Source organism: Sorex fumeus, unplaced genomic scaffold, assembly GCF_029834395.1.
Source record: "Sorex fumeus unplaced genomic scaffold, SorFum_2.1 ptg000264l, whole genome shotgun sequence".
NCBI lineage: Eukaryota > Metazoa > Chordata > Mammalia > Eulipotyphla > Soricidae > Sorex > Sorex fumeus.
The window spans coordinates 7,391,538-7,413,078 of record NW_026606321.1 but is presented as its reverse complement, the minus strand read 5'-3'; the positions used below and the strand labels follow the sequence as shown (position 1 = coordinate 7,413,078).

General features: G+C 47.7%; 1 protein-coding gene across 1 annotated transcript in view; it reads left to right on the top strand.

Annotated features, from left to right (window-relative positions):
* Positions 1-21,541, top strand: part of ADCY2 (adenylate cyclase 2) — a 318,432-nt gene that overhangs the window by 210,104 nt on the left and 86,787 nt on the right. The window contains exons 5-8 of the mRNA XM_056109037.1: positions 9,528-9,676; positions 10,862-10,973; positions 13,779-13,906; positions 21,137-21,295. Of these exons, the coding sequence (XP_055965012.1) occupies positions 9,528-9,676; positions 10,862-10,973; positions 13,779-13,906; positions 21,137-21,295 (548 nt within the window). The remainder of the gene's footprint in view (positions 1-9,527; positions 9,677-10,861; positions 10,974-13,778; positions 13,907-21,136; positions 21,296-21,541) is intronic.

Genomic DNA, 21,541 nt, shown 5'->3' with positions numbered 1-21,541 from the left:
TGGACTGAGGCTGAAGCCAGCCCTGCCACAGGGAGAGGCACTGGGCACAGCCCTCCCCGTCTGGTCACCCAGGCGCCGGCTGGCCTCTGTGCCCAGGAATTCCCTTCCCCAGCACCCAGACTCAGTGGGAACTGGAGCTGGGCAGGGTCATGGACGTCCTGGGGGGAGCGTGTTCTGGGGGTTGGGGAGATGTTCTGGGGGTCAGGGAGATGCTCCTAGCAGCCAGTGGGATTGGAGACTTCCAGCAGTAGGGGGGAGGGGGGAGAGTGCACTAGAGGGAGAGTAAGATCAAGAGAGGGAGGGAGAGAGAACAAGACACAGAGGAGGAGAAGGAGGGAGAGAGAGGAAGAAAGGGAGAGGGAGAGAGAGAAGGAGAGAGGAAGAGGGAGAGAGAAGGAGAGAGGAAGAAGGAGAGAGAGGGAGAAAGGGAGAGGGAGAGAGAGAAGGAGAGAGGAAGAGGGAGAGAGAAGGAGAGGGGAAGAAGGAGAGAGAGAGAAAGGGAGAGGGAGAGAGAAGGAGAGGGGAAGAAGGAGAGAGAGAGAAAGGGAGAGGGAGAGAGAGCACGCAAGAGAGAGAGAGAGAGAGAGGGAAAGAACAAGAGACAGAGAGGAAAGGAGAACAAAAAGAGAGAGAGAAGGAGGGAGAGAAAAAGGGAGAGATTGTGAGAGTGAGTGAGAGAGGGAGCGGGAGAGAGACCAAGAGCGAGTGAGAGAGAGAGAAAGGGAGAGGGAGAGAGAGGGGGTAGAGAGAGAGAGAGAGAGAGAGGAGCTCTCTGGGAGACAGGACTGGTCCTACAGTGTGGGCTGTCCACCCCTGCCCTGATCAACTCCCAGAGAGCACCTGGGAAGGGAAATCTCCAGGAGCGCACGTGTCTGGAAATATGAGTAGCAGTTCTTATTAAGTTTGCTTTTCAAGTGTGATCATCCCTGAAGCTGTGTTTTCCTGTAGCTGTGCTGTGTGGGTTGGGGGTGACAGGCTGAGTAGCTATCTGTGCGTGTCCTGCCGGAATCGGGTAGAGTGAGAAGCCCGAGACCCTCAGGTGGACCAAGGGTTTGGTGGCATCTCAGATCCACCCTGTTCTGCTGCGTGGAATGCACACAGAGAACATCTCGTTTGGGTTCGTGAGGGCTGAATGCCTCTGCCAGCTCTCACATAAGCATCACAGCAAATCACAAAGCAGAACAGAACATCCCCAACCCAGATCCACAGGAGCACTTAAGAGAGAGTCACGAAAAGCATGTGAAGACTACCTTATTTATTTCCCTTTTGGAATTATTTGCTGAAAGAAATCTCTCCGGCCCTGGCCTGATTTTCACTTTTATATCTCAACAGCAACAAAAAAATATTCAAGACCAAAAACAAAAAATCTTTTTTTTAACAGATTCATCTGAATTTCTGTCTAAACCATTTTAAATCAGTTGACAGGGACTCGTGGCTTGGTGGACAGCTGCTTTTTCTCTTTGGTTTGCTTTTAAGGCAAGTCCAAGAATGATTTGTCAGGTGCTGATCCAAGGCCCAGCCCCCCACCCCAGGTGCAGCGGGAGGGAAGGGAGCTCCCTCCTCTCCTGCAAAGAGCCCCTTCCCCCACCACGGGACCATCTGTGCAGGGGGCAGGGGTCTGCCGAGAGCAGGGGCAGGTTGCACCCAAGAGACCGGAGATTGGGCTTCATCTGGAGCGGGTGGGAGAGACCCAAGGCTCCGGGTGCCCTAGAGAAATTATGTAACTCTTGGGGCCAGGGAGCCCTTTGCACTCAGGGATATTGCAGTGCCTCTCTCCCAGCCAGCACTCAGGGGGCTGCTCAGCATCCGTGTGTCTCACCTCATCTGTCAGCATGGCAGGAAGCAGCATCGCACCATGCAGGGCTGTTGGTCCAGCACGGGTTTGGGGACGACTGGAGGCTCAGAGCCTTCAGGGGGGCAGCGACTGTGGTGTGCAAGGCCCAGTGACCTGCAGGAAAGCCTGTGAGTGAGCTCAAGGGCCCTCACACCTGCACCTGCACCCCGGGCCGATGGACACTGTGCATCTGCTCTCAGCCAGAGAGCACCCGGGCCCTTGGGGAAGAAGAGCAAGTCCTTGTTTCCGGACCCACAGGCTGGCAGGTGGTTGGTTTTGCAGCCGTGGGAAGCAGGATGCGTTCCTCAGCCCAGCCAGCCTCAGTGCCAGCCAGCAGGGGCCCCAGAGCTAGTGAGCACACCACGCACTTTTCCTTCAGAAAGTGCTGCATGGGATTCGACTGTTCTATCAGACACTCGCTTTTCACACGTCAATTTCCTGCTCTTAAAAGAGTCTATTGACTGTTGGACAAATATTTGTATTGGCGTGCTGAAGCTGAGAAGTCCCAGGCTGGTGTCTGTAGCGACGTCGTTATTCAAATGAATCAATAAATATGGTTTTTGTAGCATAATGGAGTAGCTTCTCATTAGCCCTGACTTGCATTCCCAGGCTGATCTTGGTTCCTGGCTCCTGGCAGCAGCCATGCCCCTTTTCGCTTTGGCAGGGCTGTGCTCATGAGTTATTCATTCGCTCCCGCTCCTGGCGCTGCCTCCGGGTTCTACACCAGCCCCCCTCTGCCCTTCCCACACCCTCCCCCCACCACACACACCCGAGAGAGCTGGAAAAAGCAGATGCCAACACCTGAGTCTCTCCCTGCAGAGGGAGGGAGGAATGAGCTTGATCAGATGAGGCCTTGGCACAGCCTTGAATGAAGGTGGCACCTGCCTTGCCAGCCAGCCTGAGGTTATGAGTTCGGTCCCCGGTGCCCCCACATGCACCAAGCGTGTTCTGGCAGCTCTGCGGTCTCCTCGCCCAGCACCCCCAATGGTGCCTGGCCTTGCGGAAGCCGGGAGTGTGTGAACACACAGCCCAGGATGTGATTCCTGGCGAGCATCATGATGAGAAAGATGGGTAGCCCCCAGCTGACTGCGGGAGCCCCCCACCCCGGGATGTGAGCACTGCATCCAGATCGAACCCATCCCAGAAGCAAGCACGGCTGAGGAAAGGGACAGGGATAGCCATGAAGAATGTCAGTTGCTGCCCGGAAATGGATGCACACAGGACGGCTGGCACATACTGAGACAGCGTAGTAGGATGTCCAGTCGTGTCCTGCAAGGTGTCCCCAGGCACGGTGCCCAGACAGCACAGCCAGAACAACACCCCCAGTGCCTCCCCACCAAGTCTCTCACCATGGCTTCTATCCCCCCCCACCCCATGACTCCAGCTGACTCCCTTTCCTGGGGGGATCTTCCCCATTCCTCCACGGGCCCTGGGCAGAGAGGAGGAGTCAGTGGACACAGATGCCACCCGGCCACAAGGGCAGTGGGTGGGAGGGGATAATGGCAGTGCTGCCCACTCAGACTGGAAGTGCTGAGGCTGCTGGGGACATCCACTACTGCAAGATGAGGTCCCTGAAGTGACGTCAGCAGGACGCTCCCCTGTGTGTCCTCGGTAGATGCTGACCGTGACTCCTCTCAGGGGCTCGCTTTGGCATGTCCCTGAAGCAACCCCATAGCAGAGGACCAGCCTCTGGGACCTGGAGCATGAATCTGAGCAGGAGAATTCGTGGGGGGACCAGGCAGCCCTTGATCAGCTGGGGGACAGGCAGCCACAGCGGGTAACCCTCGGGAGAAGGTCAGGGGACAAGCAGTGGAGGTTGGGAAGTGGCCTCTGCAGTGAGCAGGAACACGCTCAGTGAGGGCCTGGAGCCAGTGGGCTGGGCCTGTGCAGTGCTGTTGTCTCCGCGTTGGGTGCTCCCATTCCCCAGACTGTAGCGACTGTAAGAATCAGGCATAAACCCACCATCCAAGGGCACTGCGAGCTCCAGGCTCTTCCTCCCGCTGCTCCACGAGATTTGCCAAGAATTGGTCCTTCCGGGCCGCATTGCTCAGGACCCACGAGCTATCCTTCCCCGCGGCCCTTGCAGACTTAGAGTTGTCTCCGTGGTGGATGGATTTGAGAAGTTGGGTGTTTGTCTTCTCATGTGGCACGGGTTGTTTGACTCCAAAGTGAGAGAGAGATTCTTGCAGAGGCCCAGAGTGTTTCCATCCAGTGCTGGAGACCATCGTGTGTCTCCTGGGTGTCCTGTACCACCAAGGGGCTGAGGAGTTCACTGTTGGTGTCTTTTCACTTCAGGAGAGACTTTTCTGGGAAGACAAAGGTTTGTGCTACTATTTCTTCTGTTTGTCAACTTGATTTGGCATCATTGGATGACTGCATTTCCTTGAGAATGAGAACTAAATAGAAATTAGAAATTAGAAAGAAAACGTTTTAAATTCATCTGAAAGGAACATTTTCCTTCTGACTAGTTAAACAGATTTAAATGTTTGTTGGTTGCACAGTTTATCGGATAGGATGTAATATATATTGCTATATCTCACCCCAGAATTTAAGTACAAGTTGTCTTTGCTTTAATTAAGTTTTCCTATCAACCGAAATAATCTCAACCACAACATAAAAATACACATTTATAATATCTGTTTTTGTTCCATTATCTTAGAAACACTTTCAGCTCAGAATGTCCTGAACTTTGATCAATAACACTTGAAACCTACAAACTGTAGCTCTTCTGCAAGGCACAATTACTAAGAACAAGTTCCAGGGAAAATTTATTGCTAATGAATAACAATGGGAGGTTTAATAAAAGGATGTTTTGAGATGGAACCCTCAAGCTAAGGCCAGCGTTTTCATCAGATAACCATTCAGCATGCCAGAATTAGCCCAATTCTCTGTAGCTGAACGGGATTTTCTGACAAGACAAAGAGGCAGCCATGGTCTGCATTAATCAAGTTTTAATGACACAGCTTGATTTTCCAAAAGTTCCCTTCAGGAATTTCCCTAATGTTCTTGGAGATAATATAGTGAGGCTATATCTAGTGTCTTAATCACATACATTTATATGTTGCTTTCAGATCATTTGTCAGGGTACACAGTCATATTCAGTGAAAGGCTGAAATATTAATGGAAATGTTAACCTTGTCATATTTTGGGTTGTGTTGGAACTGATCGTGTGTACCATAACTCTGAGCTTCTCCTTTGGGGAAGAGCGATTTTTAAGGGCAGGACAGATGTCAGTTTGCTCTGACTACCAGCTTCTTTTTGAGATTTACCCCATTGCCCAATCCCGTGGTCACCAGGAAGTCACACACAGACCCTGAAGCACAGGGGGTCCTCTCTCTGCTCAGAGCGTGAGTGGGACATGCTGTAGGAAAGCCTGAGATTTTTTATTTGACCAGTGGACTGCTCCCAAGGGCTTTATTCCATCTAAATTGTAACAAATTCTTTAACATTTTAAAAAAGAAAACATTGATTTACCTGGGTAGTTTGTTGCCTGTGTTTCAGCTGTTCTTAAAAGCCCACCATTTTTCTCCATTTGGCAATCCTAGAGGTCTGCATAAACTCAAGACAAGAGGTTTTGATTTTTAATTTTTTGTTTTGGAACCATATGTAGTGGTGTTCAGGGCTTATTCCTGGTACTGGGCTCAGGGGACCATATGTGGTGACAGAAATTAAACAGGGCTGGCCACAGGCAAGGCAAGAGCTGCACTATCCCTGGCCCAAGACAACATGTTTTAATGTAATACCTATTTTTCCCTTTTTGCTAACTTAAGAGGTCCAACGTAAATAAAGAAATGAAATGGATTCTCTAGGGGTGGCGATGGAACTTCGTATGTATGAAACAATCAGCATTATTATAAGTCATGGTACCTGAATAAAAATGAATGAAAGAAAGAAAAGAAATGAACTCCAAACTTTCTAATAAGATAAACTCCCACAGAGGAGGAAGTATAAATTGACATTTTCCATCCCAAATAGTGGGATCCTGTGATCACAGGAGACGAAAGAGTGTTTCCTATGGTCTGGACGAGAAACAAAAACAAAATGCACAGTGACACTGACACAGAATTGATGATGACATGGAGTTAGAATATCCTCGGGTCAGAATTGGGTGACGGACGTGTGGCACAACCAGCCATTGGGATTCAGCTGTAGGAGGGATGAGATCTTCAGGAGCAGCAGTCAAAGAATGCATGGCTATCGGGCCAGTGGTGAAATGGGAAATAATTGCAACTTTTTTGTAACTGTGTATCTCGCAGGCCACTCAATTTGGGAAATAAATCATAAGTAGTAAAATAGGTTGACCAAAAAAAAGCATCCAAGAATTTTAATAGGTGGGAACAGACGCAGCAAAATGGCAGCTACTCACCTGCTTTCGAGACTGCACTAAAGGAGGATGGATGAAATACTCCAATGATTTGACTAGTAACTGTTGGGATTTTTAAATTATCAAATGTAACACTGTATTATGCTAAATGAGCAGATTCTTGTGAAGAAAAATAATTTTTGTTGAAGGAAGTCTAGAGAAATGTGAGGGCAGAGGAGGAGAGATTGGTGTTCCAGAGACAACACAGGCTTCTCCAGAGGGGCGCAAAGGCCCTAAATGATCTTAAGTATAAGAGTGCAGAAAGATGGACAACAGGAAGATATACCTAAAAAGAGACACATTGTCTAAAAATTAAATTAAGTAAGTACAGGTGGTGATACTACTCTCAGTAAACAAGCCCACAATTTCTTAGAATTATTTTTTCTGGAGCAGGGGGAGTACTACTAGATTTCATTGAGAACAGTGAGATAAATCCTGAAACTCCACTCAGAGAATGGGGTGAGTTGGGGGTCGGAGGGAGGTGAACTAGTCTACTATTTCTCAGTTTCTAGAGGTGGCTACCGGAAGTAGCATTTCCTTTGTGGTTATTTGCTGAAGGGATGAGTGGCTGGCTGTTGCTTATCCAGGGCTCACTGGGGAAAAAAATCTTAGTTCAAACTTCTCTTCTTGTCACTCCAGCTCGTGGTGGAGATATGATTAGACAGTGATTATGTTTTAAAATTTCCTCTAAGGTTTCTCAGTCACAAATCAACAAAATCTGGATCAGTCGAAGTTCCCATCTCAGGACTTTGATGACGAATCAAGTTTTTTTAAAAAACTTTTTCTTAGTCAATCACCATGGGGTACAGTTACAGTCTTACAAACTTTTGTGCTTGCGTTTCATACAATGGTTGTACAACGGTTGAGTCCAAGTTTAAGGAGGATCTTTGTTTTTCACCCAGACTCGGCTAGTTCCCAGACTGCTTCTTCTAAACTCTGGTACAGAAGCTGGAGACTCCTGGAGTTATCTGGTGTGACTCAGATGCAATTGTTGCTTTTATTCAGTCGGTTCCCATGAGTAGAGCTCCTGGGACCCCCGTAGTCCTGCTGACTTATTAGGTTTTTTGCCTTTCCACACATCCCTGGGGAGTGAGCCCCCAAACAGCAGCCCAGCCTTCCAACCGCACCTCTGATGAATGGTGTCAGGAATGCTCTGTGCTCCTTCCCATGTGCCCCGAGTGCTCCCCCGGGACTTGCCCCTCAACCACAATGACGATGCTTTCTGAAGGGGTTAGGAGGTGAGTCTGTCAGGAATGCATGAGCAACACTCAGTTATACCAGTCCCTGGGGAAACGCCCCCTCCTCTCTCCCGAGCTCCTTTACAGGCCCATGCCTGTCCCCTATGTCTTCGTCATCCCTGCACAGGTGAGGGGCAGCTGTGGTGACTCTGGTCAAGATGCACCCCTGGCCTGACCCATATAGCCCGCTCCCTTGTGGAAATTTCCCAGTGCCACCAAGATGATGTAGCCTAGAGTTGAGTCCGGGAGTTGGTTCCCCGGCCCAGTGAGCCTGGACGGGAACACAGCCTCCCCTTAACTCCTTCTGTATCATCACTTAACTCACTAGGAGAATCATAATAAAATACAAAGAAAGGGGCCCAAACGATAGTCCAGTGGGTAGGCGCTTTCCTTACATGTGGCCAACCCATGTTCAATCCCCAACACCCCATAGGTTTCCCGATGAAAATAAATGTTCAACGATTGTCCTTTTGTGCTACTGTTCCTGGAATATAATTGCCTGTTTTCCTTGAAGAGAATAGAAAAGTATCCCTCCAACTTAAGTACTTATTAAAACTTAAGTGCTTATTAAAACTGCAATAGTGCGTGTGCTCTGCTTACTGAATTTCAGAATTTAGAGACCAAAAACTAAGAATAGCTTTTGTTGTCTTTTCTTTGTATTTCTCCAATAGTTCTTTTGCAGACAGTACATGACAGGAGCTATGGCCTTGAGTCCATGTTCACGATAGATCATAGTGGGAACTTTAGCTTTTTCCATTTGTGACATTTTTTTCTGCCCAAGAAATTCTTGTGCTACCCCAGGTATATAGGTATATTAGATGTACTAAAGCAGGTATTTTCTGATAATGAAACATTAGGAATCACGATCATCCTGTTGGTCGTCGATTGACTCGAGCAGGCACCAGTAACATCTCCTTCATCCTAGCCCTGAGATTTTAAAAAGTGCCACATTTGAGGCTCTTTCAGGGTCAGGAGAATGAGACCCATCATTGTTACTGATATTTGGCATATTAGGTATGCCACGGGGAGTTTGCCAGACTCTGCTGTGTGGGCAGGTTATATTCCATAGCCTGCCAGGTTGTCCAAAGTAAGAATGAGATAATAAGATGTCACTCGGCTGCAAATGCGGCTGCACACTTCTGGAAACTGAGTTTTATAGTCTCTGGGTCTTGGCCATTGATGGGATTACTTGGTGCTGGGGGCAGATGGTGGGCGTGACCCCTGCCTACTGGAAGATGGAGGATCTGGGTGGAGGATGCTCAGCCCTGATCCGAGCAGGCTTGGAGATCTCAGGTAATCCCATCAATGGCCAAGACCCAGAGACTATAAAACCCAGCTCCCAGAAGAGAACAGTGCAGCGTCTCCTGCCCCCGTGCCTGGCTGTCCTCGCCGGGGGCCCCCTGGAGAGGGGCGGGTTGAGTTTCCCTCCCTGCTCCGAGCAAAGCCCTAGCAGCCGAAGACCTCCAGAACCAGCCACAACCATGTTGAGACCACTCTCTACACACATGAAGGAACCAGCAGAGGAACACAGGCATGCGGGTCCCAGGGCCGAGAAACATTAGGAAATGCATACCAAAATTCATTCAGTTTGCAGTCGCAGTGTGAGAATCTAGGGGCTAGAATTTCTAATGATTATTGGATAAAAGGCAAGTCATTGCTCATCTGAGAGAGTACAGAGTATTGGAAAATATTCGACTTTCCTGTTTAGGAAACACAGACTATGGATTTAACTTTCCAGGGTTTTACAAAGCCTGCGTGTCACTGCACAAATGAACACATGGGCAAGAATAAATCTACCTTGGTATTGCCACCGGTTTCTATCACTTCAGTAATATTTCGGTTTCCTCCCTTCTTCACAATGCTGGGGAGTGTCTGGGTGCTAAGAGAACCCCTTTGTCTTTCCTCTCCGTGTTGAGGAGCATACCCTGGAAGGGGGGCGAGTCTGTCATCTCGTAGAACAGCTCACCTCTTTCCCCCGACTTCCTGGAGCTGGGCACTAGCTGGCAGCACCTTCCTCCCTGAGCCCCCCTGCACGTTCGTGCTGCTTCCAGAGGGGGCTGCGTGTGACCTCGGGGCCTCTGTTCTACCTCAGGAGCGGCTGCTGCTGTCTCTGCTGCCGGCCCACATCGCCATGGAGATGAAGGCTGAGATCATCCAGCGGTTGCAGGGCCCCAAGGCCGGCCAGATGGAGAATACCAACAACTTCCACAACCTCTATGTCAAGCGACACACCAATGTGAGGTACGCTTGCTCTGGCCCGGGAATGTGTGTGTGTGGAGGGTGATCATTCTCCCTTTTGGGTGGGGGGGATACAACATCCTGTCTCTTGTAGCAGTCAAGCCGCTGAGTGTAGAACATTTCCCTCTGCACCCCCTATGGCTCGGGGGTCCCATAGAAATCAGAAAATAGTGTCCTCTTTCCCTATTGCATTGAGACTTCCTGCTTCAGTGGCCAGTGATCAGTCACGGAAGGAGGGCGAGGGCGGTGGGGGGAGGGTTGGGAGATCCATTTAGCTTTTTCTCTGGACATCTTCGAAACATCAGGATTTGGCTTTTATTTTGCTACTTCTACATTAGGAGTTATTAAACCATAATTCTGTCCTCTCAGAGTTCTGTCCATCTGCCTTGAGGGCCACACAGGCCTGGGGGGCATAGGATGGGAAGGGGACATGGAGGAGGAACAGAACTGAGATTTTTTTTTCCATCTCCCATTTAAAAAATGTAGCATCAAAAACTATTTTATGAGAACACTTCGCAACAGGTTCCCATAGCCTCTATTTTGGGAAATTGATCGCCCTATGGAAGGGTAAATGTAAAGTGAGAATTTCTGTTTTCCTATTAGGTCTCCTAGGGCTGGAGCGATAGCACAATGGTAGGGCATTTGCCTTGCACGCGGCCGACCCGGCCGACCCAGGTTCGATTCCTCCGCCCCTCTCGGAGAGCCCGGCATGCTCCCGAGAATATCTCACCCGCATGGCAAAGCCTGGCAATCTCCCCGTGACGTATTCGATATGCCAAACACAGTAGCAACAAGTCTCACAATGGAGACGTTCTGGGCCCGCTCAAGCAAATTGATGAACAGCGGGAGAACAGCGCTACAATGCTCCTAGGAAGTGCTCAAGGGCAGTCCTCTCCTGGCAGTGTTCGGCTGCCAGGATGGTGGTTCACTGTGAGGGTGGAGGGTGCAAGTTTGCTGGGACCTCAGCAGCAGGGATTTCGGGGGCCACCCAGCCATGCTCAGGGGCCTGTGGGGCTTCCCTCTGGCACTCAGGGGACCGTGTGGTCAGGGAACCATGGGATCAGCCACAGGCGAGGCCCGTGGCTACACCCTTGCACGCCCAGCCCAGGCCTGACTCTCAGTGGGAGAAACTCCTTCCTCACCTCCCCTGCATGGATGAGCTGAGCCTGTCCACTTTTCCATCCGCAGCATTCTGTACGCTGACATCGTGGGCTTCACCCGGCTGGCCAGTGACTGCTCCCCGGGAGAACTGGTCCACATGCTGAACGAGCTCTTTGGAAAGTTTGATCAGATCGCTAAGGTGAGTCTTGGGTCGCTCCCATCAGCAATCCCCGTCTCTGTGTGTCCTCCTTGGGAATTTGCAAGATTCCTTTAAAGGAAGCAAGATGCTTGTTATTGAATGACACTTAGAAAGGTGTGAGCAAGGGAAGGAAGACGTGTCTGTGGAAACACGGGCTTAGAAGAGACCTAGCAACAAGGAAGTGAGACACATTCAGGGGCACACGGACTTGATGCGCGAGCCTGGACGTGTAAGTGGACTTCCTCTTTTCCCTGTCCCCTTGGTGAACATCAGAGGAAACCGTGGCATGTGCTCTGAGGCCTCAGGTACTGACTTAGGGGCCTGGGGCACTGTTTTCCTCTGCAATACTCATTTTCCTCTATGGCTTTTTTCCCATGAAGTATTTATACTTAATTTTTTTCAAATGTTCCAACAAAACAGGAGTAAGCCCTGAGCATCACCAGATGCTTATTTGTATTTTTGTATTTTTTTAATTTCTATTTTGTATCTTGTTGTATTTTGCATTACGAAATACATGTTTATTTGTGTTTTGAACAAATATTACAAAATACAAATATTATTTGTGTTTTGGACTGGAGTGATAGCACAGCGGGTAGGGCATTTGCCTTGCACGCGGCCGACCCGGGCCGACCTGGGCCTACCTGGGTTCAGTTCCTCCGCCCCTCTCGGAGAGCCCAGCAAGCTACTGAGAGTATCTTGCCCACATGGCAGAGCCTGGCAAGCTACCCGTGATATGCCAAACACAGTAACAAGTGTCACAATGGAGACATTACTGGGCCCACTCGAGCAAAATCGATGAACAACGGGAGGACAGTGACAGTGATTTGTATTTTGAAGACTGGGTTTTGTTGCAGTTGGCTATGAGATGTGCCGCCGATTCCCTCAGAGGGACAGACCTGGCAACAGAGCTGCTGGCCTTGGTCCACTCCCACCAGGAGACCAGGACTCCCCTCACTGGGGATTGATAAATTCAGGAAAGGGGGACAGAGAGAGTCCAGGGGTGAAGGTGCTTGCCTGGTATACACTCCCCACACCCATATCGCCCTAGCCCTGCCAGGAGTGATCTCTGAGCACAGAGCCAGGAGCAAGTCCGGAGCACTGCCAGGTATGGCCCCAAATCAAATAATAATAATATAAAACTCAGGAAAATAGCACCCCACATCCTTCCCTTTCTACCCCAGAGGGGGTAGAGATGGGATAACAGAAGAGGGAATGTGGCACTCGGACACCGTGTAGCAGCACTGCACATATAAAACAGTCAGATTGGTACTATTGTCAACAATAATAAATAACATTTTAGTTGGTGACAGGATCTTTCTGCCAACACATAAATATAAAAGATTTTATCTGTAAAGTAATAAATGGACATTGATGCCCGTGAATGCAGTTAATCTCAGCATTGTAAACACAGACCAGCTAAGAAAAATAATGAATCTTACTTTATAACGCTGACCGGGGTCAGAATTAAGTTTTAAATGACTTGCTGAAGGGTGGTTTAATATATTGTAGAGATGGATATCCGAGGCTGCATGTCTGCAGGTAAAAATCTGCTTCCACTTTAAAATAATGAAGAAGAATGTGAGCATCAAAGGAAATCGCCAAGATTTTAATTAGAGTTCCCTCATCATTTCCTATCTTGGAAGATCCTCTTGCTCTTAAGAATGTTCTATTTTAGATGGCGGCCGCACGGGAGCCTTGTGGACAGCAGGTTTGAGCCGGGGGCGGGGGGCAGCAGGGGCCTCATGGGAAGGGGGGCGTTCTGGGCCGCCTTCACGCCAGACCGAGGTCACCAGCTGCCCCCCACGAGCGGCTCTCCGGCACGGCCACGACTCCAGAGCACAGAAACCAATCTCTTAACTATCTAACTTTTAATAGAAATACTTCCAGGGTTAATAAGTGAAACAGCAGAAATCCAAAACCGCGCGGCCGCATCATTTTATTCTTAAACCAAGCTGTAGAAAGCAAATCATTTCACAACGCTGTTTCAGCATATCTGATTGGGGGGAGGGGTCGTAAACTCTAAACAATAATTGTGCATCTTCTATCGAAACAATGTATCTAGTCAAAGTAGATAGAGTATTAACTAGAACTCATCTGCCTCACAGGAATTGGGAGGGGTGGGAGGTGGGGTTCTATTGGGGTTCACGGTTAAAAATAAGTATTGGTAAAGGGAAATGTGTTTGATACTTACATGACTGAGACCTAAACCCGAAAGCTCTGTAACTTTTCCCACAGTGATTCAATAAAGAAATAAACTATTAAAAAAAAAAGAATGTTCTATTTTATTATCAGTATTTGGGGACATTCTTACTGGAGAAAATGATTCTTTGTCCTCTACTGCTAATGTTAAGTGTCAGTCATTAATCAGAGGTTCCCAAACTTGGCCTACAGCCTCCTTGTCAGATAATAATAAATTGCTTAGTCCCTCTCTGAAAATTTACCTAGTTTAAGTAAACAAGAAGAAAGTGTCCCCAAATTGCACCCACGGCTATTACTGCTCCCCTCTACATTATTCCAGCATTTGGTGGGGGCAATATTGTCCACTTTGGGAAAGTGCTCTAGAACCTTCTCTCTGCTTTCCCTTTGTTCCCCTACCTTCCATTCTTCCTGCTTTGGCAAGTAGGAATAGGGGCAGTTCATTCTTACTGGGTAATGGTGAAGAAGTCAGCTGTTTCTCATCTCTTGTTCCACAAAATCCCTGTGCGTGAAGATACGGCCAGAAGAGTTTGTGATTGATGATTTTTAGCCAATCGAAATCATGACTTAAGTTTTTACTCAACCAGATTCTGTGCTTTCCTCTTGTAGGAGAATGAATGCATGAGAATAAAGATCCTCGGGGACTGCTACTACTGTGTGTCGGGGCTCCCCATCTCCCTCCCCAACCATGCCAAGAACTGTGTCAAGATGGGCTTGGACATGTGTGAAGCCATTAAGTGAGTATCACTGAGCGAGACCTTTTAAACTATTTGCTCATTTTCAATCGTCATTTCATAATTCTCTTTATCCTTCTACCTACTGGCTTGACATTAAGAACAATAGGACAGCAGGTCAGGCACTTGTCTTTCCCACAGCAGACCCGGGTTCAATCTGTGGCATTCTACATGGTCCCCGAGCCCTCTGGGAGTGATCCCTGAGCACAGATCTGGGAATAGCCCCTGAGTACAGTTAGGTCTGGTCCAAAAATAACAGACATAATTGTACGTGTAGATGGAAATGCACAAAGACCAGATATGTCTTCTTATTCTTATCCTTAGATTACAGCAGAACCGAATTAGACATTTGGGAAATGGTGTTGGATTCAAAAGTAATTTACTTATTTTATTTATTTTTAAATATTTTTTAAAAAATAAGACTCACTATCCTTCCTTGAATCCCACCCTTTATCCCAACCTCTGTAAAGTAAAGTAAAGTAAAGTAAAGGCCCTCCCGTTGATCATCGATTTGCTCAAGCGGGCCCAGTAACGTCTCCATTGGAGACTTTGTTGTTACTGTGTCTGGCATATCGAATACTCTCGGTAGCTTGCCGGGCTCTCTGTATTCACTGATTTACTTTTATTCTGTTTTATCAATCAATTTTATGTCTTATGTGAAATCATAGTCACTCTCTTCATTTCTTCTTTTCTTTGTTATTTGCGTATGGGAATTCAACAGTTTGTATATTGGATTTTTTGTGGGTTTTGTTTTTTTTTTTTGCTTTTTGGGTCACACCCAGCGAGGCACAGGGGTTACTCCTGGTTCATGCACTCAGCACTCGGGAATTACTCCTGGCCGTGCTCGGGGGACCATATGGGATGCTGGGAATCGAACCTGGGTCAGGACGCATGCAAGGCAAACGCCCTACCTGCAGTGCTATCACTCCAGGCCCTGTATATTGGTTTTGTAAACTCTACTCTGTGGTATTCATTTACTGTTTCCAACGTCCTTTTGGTGGAGTCATTAGGGTCATGGATGATCATATCATCTGTTAATCTAGCTCCATTGACTTCATCTTCCTTCTTTTCATTTTTTTGGCTTTGTCTTTGTCCTCTGCCTAGGACATCTAAACTAAACTAAGTCCAAGTGGTGAGAGTAGACGACTTTCTCCTTTTGTTCATTTTAAAGAGGAGCCTTTGACTTTTTTACCATTGACTGTGCAACTCATTCTGAGTTTATATTACACTTATCATATTGAGATTTCTTGCTCATACCCTAACTTTTTTGAGAGTTCTTGTCATGACTGCAAAATCAAAAGCTTTCTCAGCATCTTTTGATATTGTATGACATTACCATTCATCTTTCCATTACGTGAATTGAGTCACATAGGTTGAACCACATTTGCATCCTGAAAATAAACCCCACTTGGCCATGAGGCATGATCCTTTGGGTTCATTGTTGATTTTGATTTGTAATATTTTCTCATACTTTTTCACATCTCTGGTCTTCAGAGATAACGTTCTCTATTTCTTTTTGTGGTGTTCTTATCTGGATTTGGTAGCAAGATAATGTTGACCTCCAAAGTGTCTGGAAAGCATTTTTTTTATTTCTCAGCATCTTAGAAGAGTGAGAAGAATAAGCCTAAGTTCTCCTTGAAATTTTGGTGAAATGCACCGGGGAAGCCATGTGGTGAGGCTTCTGCTTTATTGGGAGGAACTTTATTACTGTTTCCAGTATCTGTAGGTTGCTAGATCTCCTTGGTTTTCCTGTTTCCTCTCGTTTCCTTCCATTTTGGTTGGCAATACTTTCCTGAAAACGTACCAATTTCTTCAAGATTATTAAGTTTATTGACATGTCCTTATGGGTCTTAAATTCCTTTGTCTCTTTAGGCTGTTGGTTGTGATTTCTCCTCTTTCATTTCTGATTCTTTATTAGTGTTTGCTCTCTTCTTTAAAAGGCTGGCTAAAGGCTGATTTTATTTATCTCTTCAAGAAACCAGCTCCTAGTTTTATTAATGTTCTGTAATTTGGTGGTGGGGGGATTTCTCTTTCATTTCTTTCTCTCTGCTTTATTTTTCATTTGTTCTGGTCAGCTTGGACAGTGCTATGGATATTCATGGTCTTGGCACATACAATCACTTCACCGCCACCAAGTGACCGCTCTGATTTTCATAATCTCTTTCCTTCTATTTTGTTTTGTTTGTTATTCTTTTACCTTTTGCTTTAGGTGTGAGGTTAAATTGTTTTGGTGTGATTTTTCTTGTGTGTGTTTGAAGGGTTGTATCTCAGTGATTACCCCTCACTGCTTCCCACGGTTCTGATAATAACTTGTTTTCATTTTTGCTTCCAGTGATTTTTTTCTGCCGGATATTACTTCCTCACCTAATGGCTAGTCATTCGCCTAATGAGTACAATGAAGCATCTTCTTGAGTCTCAAATATTTAAGTTTTTTCAGGTTTTCTTTCATATTTGAGTTCTAATTTCATAGCATCATAATCAGGATAGCACAGCGGGTAGGACGTTTGCCTTACACATGGCCAACCCAGGTTCGATTCCTCCGTCCCTATCAGAGAGCCTGACAAGCTACCGAGAGTATCCCACCTGCACAAGTAGAGCCTGGAAAGCTCCCCGGGGCATATTCGATAGTAACAAGTCTCACAATGGAGAGGTTACTGGTGCCTACTTGAGCAAATTGATGAACAATAGGAGGACAGTGCTACAGTGCTATAATTAGGAAAAGTACTTGATATAATTCCAATCCTTATTTGTTTTTTGATAACTGTTTTGTGTCCTAGCATATGGTCAGTCCTTGAAAATGTTCTGTACGCACTTGAGGGAAAAATATAAATTTAGCTATTTGGGGGTGAAATGTCTATAAACTATGAATTAAGCCCATCTGGTTTATTTCATCAACTAAGCCTACTATTTCCTTGTTTATTTTCTATTTAGTTGATAGATGGGGAGATATGCTTTTTTTTGTTTCAAAGGTTTTTTAAAAAGTGTTATATATCTTGGGGCTGGAGTGATAGCACAGCGGGTAGGGCATTTGCCTTGCACGCGGCCAACCCGGGTTCAATTCACAGCATCCCATATGGTCCCCTGAGCACCGCCAGGAGTGATTCCTGAGTGCAAAGCCAGGAGTAACCCCTGAGCATTGCCGAGTGTGACCCAAAAAGCAAAAAAAAAAAGGTGTTATGTATCTTAAGGACAAAAGTCCATGTTCTTGTCTTCACAATTTATGTAGAATAATGCAGCTGTATTCAAATCTAAGAGCAAAAGTAAGTTATAACATCATGTAAATAATACAGAAATCCAGTCCATAGATCTTTCATCTAGTGAAAATTCCCAAGCCATTTATTTTCAGTTTGTATCTATATGTTCTGCATTTTTTGTACTATCTCTTTTGTTGTAATTAAGTAGATTTCCCTGCTTTGAATAATGTTATCCTTGCAGTTCATAAGTACAGGTAAAGTGTAAGGTACAAAGTTAATTTTGATTACCAGTATCGAGAGTTTATTTTTAAATAATGCTCTTTATCACTATCCAGATACTCTAGTAATGGATCCAAGCTCATTTGTTGGTTCCCCGAGAGGAAAATTTTAGTTTCTTTTCATTTTCTGTCTGCTGTGGGTTTAAACATTATAGGAGTCCCTTGTGGCTGCTGCAACTCCTCGTCTCAGAGCTAGAATAAAGGTGACTGTGCACTGGCTCCTAGCAGAGTTGCCTGGCCTGCCCAGACCAGAGAGAGGAACTACCCACTGCCCCAGTCGGGTCTTAGAGCCCCAACAGTTCCAGAGACGCATCGGCTGTAGCAGTTCCACGGGCCACTGTGGACGTTTCAGGGAATGGGAAAGAAGTGAATCCAGTCACCTGAGGAGAAAATCAAGATACAGGCTAGGAGTGGCAGTTCTGCTTCTCTCTGACAGGAAGAACACTGCCTGGAAAACCATCCAGTCATCCCTGCTCCCTCCTGCAGATAAACCACTTATTTTAATTTCAAAAGTAGTTATTTGCAGTGCTACAGGGCTGGAGGGAACAGAATCCAATCAGTGTAATTTACAGGTGTTCTTTCTCTTTTCAATGGTGTAGGTCATGTATTTATGATGGCGTTGGTGTTTATGTCTCGGTGCACACAGTACACTCACCACCAGCAAAGTGTCCCCGTCCCCCGCCCCATGTCACCTCACCCACCTGCTCCCCCTAGTGTGCTGCTCTCAGTTTGTCCTCTCGGACCCAGGGCTGTGAGCAGGAATATTGTCCCCAGAAGGACTCCTCTCCATCTCCACCAGATGTGTGAACCTACCTGAGGCTCGTCCTCCCTCTTTCTTATTTAGCCTAGCAGAACCCTGCTTCAGCTCTGTCCATGGTTCCACTATTGTCTCCTTACTGCATGGCACCCCACTGGGTTCGTATGCCAGAACCTCTTTCCCCACTCACCTGTTGTCCGAGCCATCTGGCTCCTGGATCTCCCCCATGTTCTGCAATGGATGAAGCTAGGGAGGGCAGAGGGCAGGGGGTGGCGGTGGGCCAGAGCTGGCAGGGCTGGCAGCTCTCCGTGCTGTGAGAGGGGCAGATGGGCCATAAAATGTCTGCACAACTGACTGCAAGTGCCCTTTAAGTACTTCGTCTCAGAATGGCTTTGGGGCGGGAGCGATAGCACAGCAGGAGGGCGTTTGCCGGGATCCCCAGCATACGGTATGCTCCCCCGAGCACCACCAGGAGTGATTCTTGTGTGCAGAGCCAGGAGTAACCGCTGAGCATCACTGGGTGTGACCCAAAAAGAAAAAAAAAAGAGTGGCTTTAGGTTGGACCTAAACTGGCACCCAACAGAGCAGGCCTTGTGCAGTTGCAGAAGCACCCGCAGGCTCCTGGAGTTAGCTCAGCTCTTGGTGCTGTGGGCAGCGGGAGTTAGCATGAATGACCAGGGCTCTTCAGGCCCAACTTAGCTCTGCTGCAGACCGTGGGTCCCAGAGTTGAGTGGGTGCCTGGGCCTCCTCCATGGGAGGCCAGCTCAGGCAGCTGGTTCTGGCAGGGCGTCTCCAGCACCATTTCTTCCCGCACCAGTGCCACCTACAGCCTATTATGGAGGAAAGCCTCCCTGAGCACCCACCATCCAGAGACTGAGGATCAGGGAGGGTTGCCAAACTGGCAGTTATAGACCGTCCAGAGCTTCCAAGCCACCTATGGCAGCCATGCTGGCCCACCCGAGAGGAGCCCCCAGCAGCTGCTTCTTCACACAATCCAAATTGCTACATGCTCCCAGCCAGACTCCACCATTTCAGGACAGACCTCACCAAGACATGGTAAAGGTAAAGGTAAAGGCCCTCCCGTTGATCGTTGATTTGCTCAAGCGGGCCCAGTAACGTCTCCATTGGAGACTTTGTTGTTACTGTGTCTGGCATATCGAATACTCTCGGTTGCTTGCCGGGCTCTCCGAGAGGGGCGGAGGAATCGAACTCGGGTCGGCCATGTTGGCCGCTTGTAAGGCGAACACCCTACCGCTGTGCTATCGCTCCAGCCCACCAAGACATGAATCTGCTGAAAATTCAGGTGTGGGGGTTTTGTGACTGAAATCTCCAGGCTTTCTTAGAGTCAGGAAGGGCTCTCCTCCCCCACCTCCTGACACTTCCAGAAACCGCAGCAATCACATCCACACCCCAAAGCTGCCACCCAGTTAAAAAAAAACTACTCCAGCTGTATCTTCCAGATCAAAATACTAAAACCCTGAAAAAGCACCTGTAATGCACAAAAGGAGAGAGAGAAAGAAGAAACGTGCCTGCCATAGAGGCAGGAGTGGGAGGGGGTCATCAGTAGGGAAGGTGGTGAAAGGGAAACTGGAGACATGGGTGGTGGGAAATGTGCACTGGTGGTGAGACAGGTGTTAAAACATTGTTTGACTGAAAGCCAATCATGAGGGGCTGGAGCCATAGCACAGCGGGTAGGGCATTTGCCTTGCATGCAGCTGACCCAGGTTTGATTCCCAGCATCCCATTTGGTCCCCCAAGCACCACCAGGAGTAATTCCTGAGTGCAGAGCCAGGAGTAACCCCTGTGCATCACTAGGTGTGACCCAAAAAAAAGAAAGCCAGTCCTGAACAGCTTTGTAACTGTGTATCTCATGGTGATTCAGTAAATAAGAAAGTAAGTAGCATTGCACCGTAGCACTGTCCTCCCATTGTTCATTGATTTGCTCCAGCAGGCACCAGTAATTTTCCATTGTGAGACTTGTTGTTACTGTGTTTGGCAGATGGAATATGTCACTGGTAGCTTGCCAAGCTTTGCCGTGTGAGTGAGATACTCTTGGTAGTTTGCGGGGCTCTTTGATGGGACAGAGGAATTGAACCCAGGTTGGCTGGGTCAGTAGCGTGCAAGGCAACCGCCCTACTCACTGTGCAATAGCTCCAGCCCAAGAAAGTAAGTAAATAAATAAATAAATGTAAAATCTTGCACCCAGAGGCAGCACGGGGGTTGGTGTCAAACATGGGATGAAATGACTTCCGTGAATCAGTTTTATGAAGGAGAAAATTGAGTATAATAATAACCCATTTCATTAATCAATTCATCCTTCTGCAGAAGCTTAATTTCTGCTTTGGAAACAACGGTTTTCCAGTGCCATGATGTTTACATTATTCTATTGTGTTAGAGAAACCTTTAGGGGGGAAAAAATCCACATGTTGCATTCAGTGGGCTCCTCAGAAATGAGTCAGGCTGCCTCGTCAGAATTCCTAGACTGCAATATTTTTCAATAATTTTTAATTAGTCTTTTTTTCACGATGCCTTCTTCAAGCTTTTTCCAAAGCACCTCTTTGTTTCGTCAAAGAAGGGGCACAATTGAAGAAGCTTTCCTCTCGTGGTTCTTTGGACTCTGTTGAAGCTGCCATCATTGTTAAGGTCACCGACAAATCATTTTGTCCTCGTCGCAGTAGACAGTATCCCATGGGGACATAAACACCAGAATTGCAAATGGTGCCTGTGATCACTTCTGGCATTTCTGGGCTGTGTCACATAATCTCAGCATGGAGATGTGGAGTCAGTGCCCACCTATGATGGGCGCTCGGCGCACGTTGGCTGGGGCAGCCAGGCTCCGGTCAGGGAGGGTCGGCCACAGGAGAAGGGCCTTTCTCTCATCTTAGAGTACCCGTCTCCTGCCACGGTGGGTGTCCATGCCGTGTGCCAGACTTCTGAGGGCTCCGGATCCACTGGCCTTACTGAGAGGGAGTTCCCAGCCAGTGACATGCTTGCTTCCCTTCAGGAAAGTGAGGGACGCGACTGGTGTGGACATCAACATGCGTGTGGGCGTGCACTCCGGGAACGTGCTGTGCGGCGTGATCGGCCTGCAGAAGTGGCAGTACGACGTGTGGTCCCACGACGTCACCCTGGCCAACCACATGGAAGCCGGGGGGGTCCCCGGGTAAGACCTTGGGTTTCTCTCCCTGGTGGCTGCCTGGATTGGCCGATGGGTTGGTGGGCTCAGTGGTCTGTGCTCCCTGCTTCCTCATTTGGTAGTGAGGTCGGTTCAATCCTGCCTCGTGGCCTGCACATAAACCACGAGAATTCTCATGTCCCAGTTCCACTTCCCACCATTGGTCCAAGGGAACTTCTAACCAAGAGAATCTTATTTAACTGCAAATTTATCAGTAGACACCTAAGCCAGGCT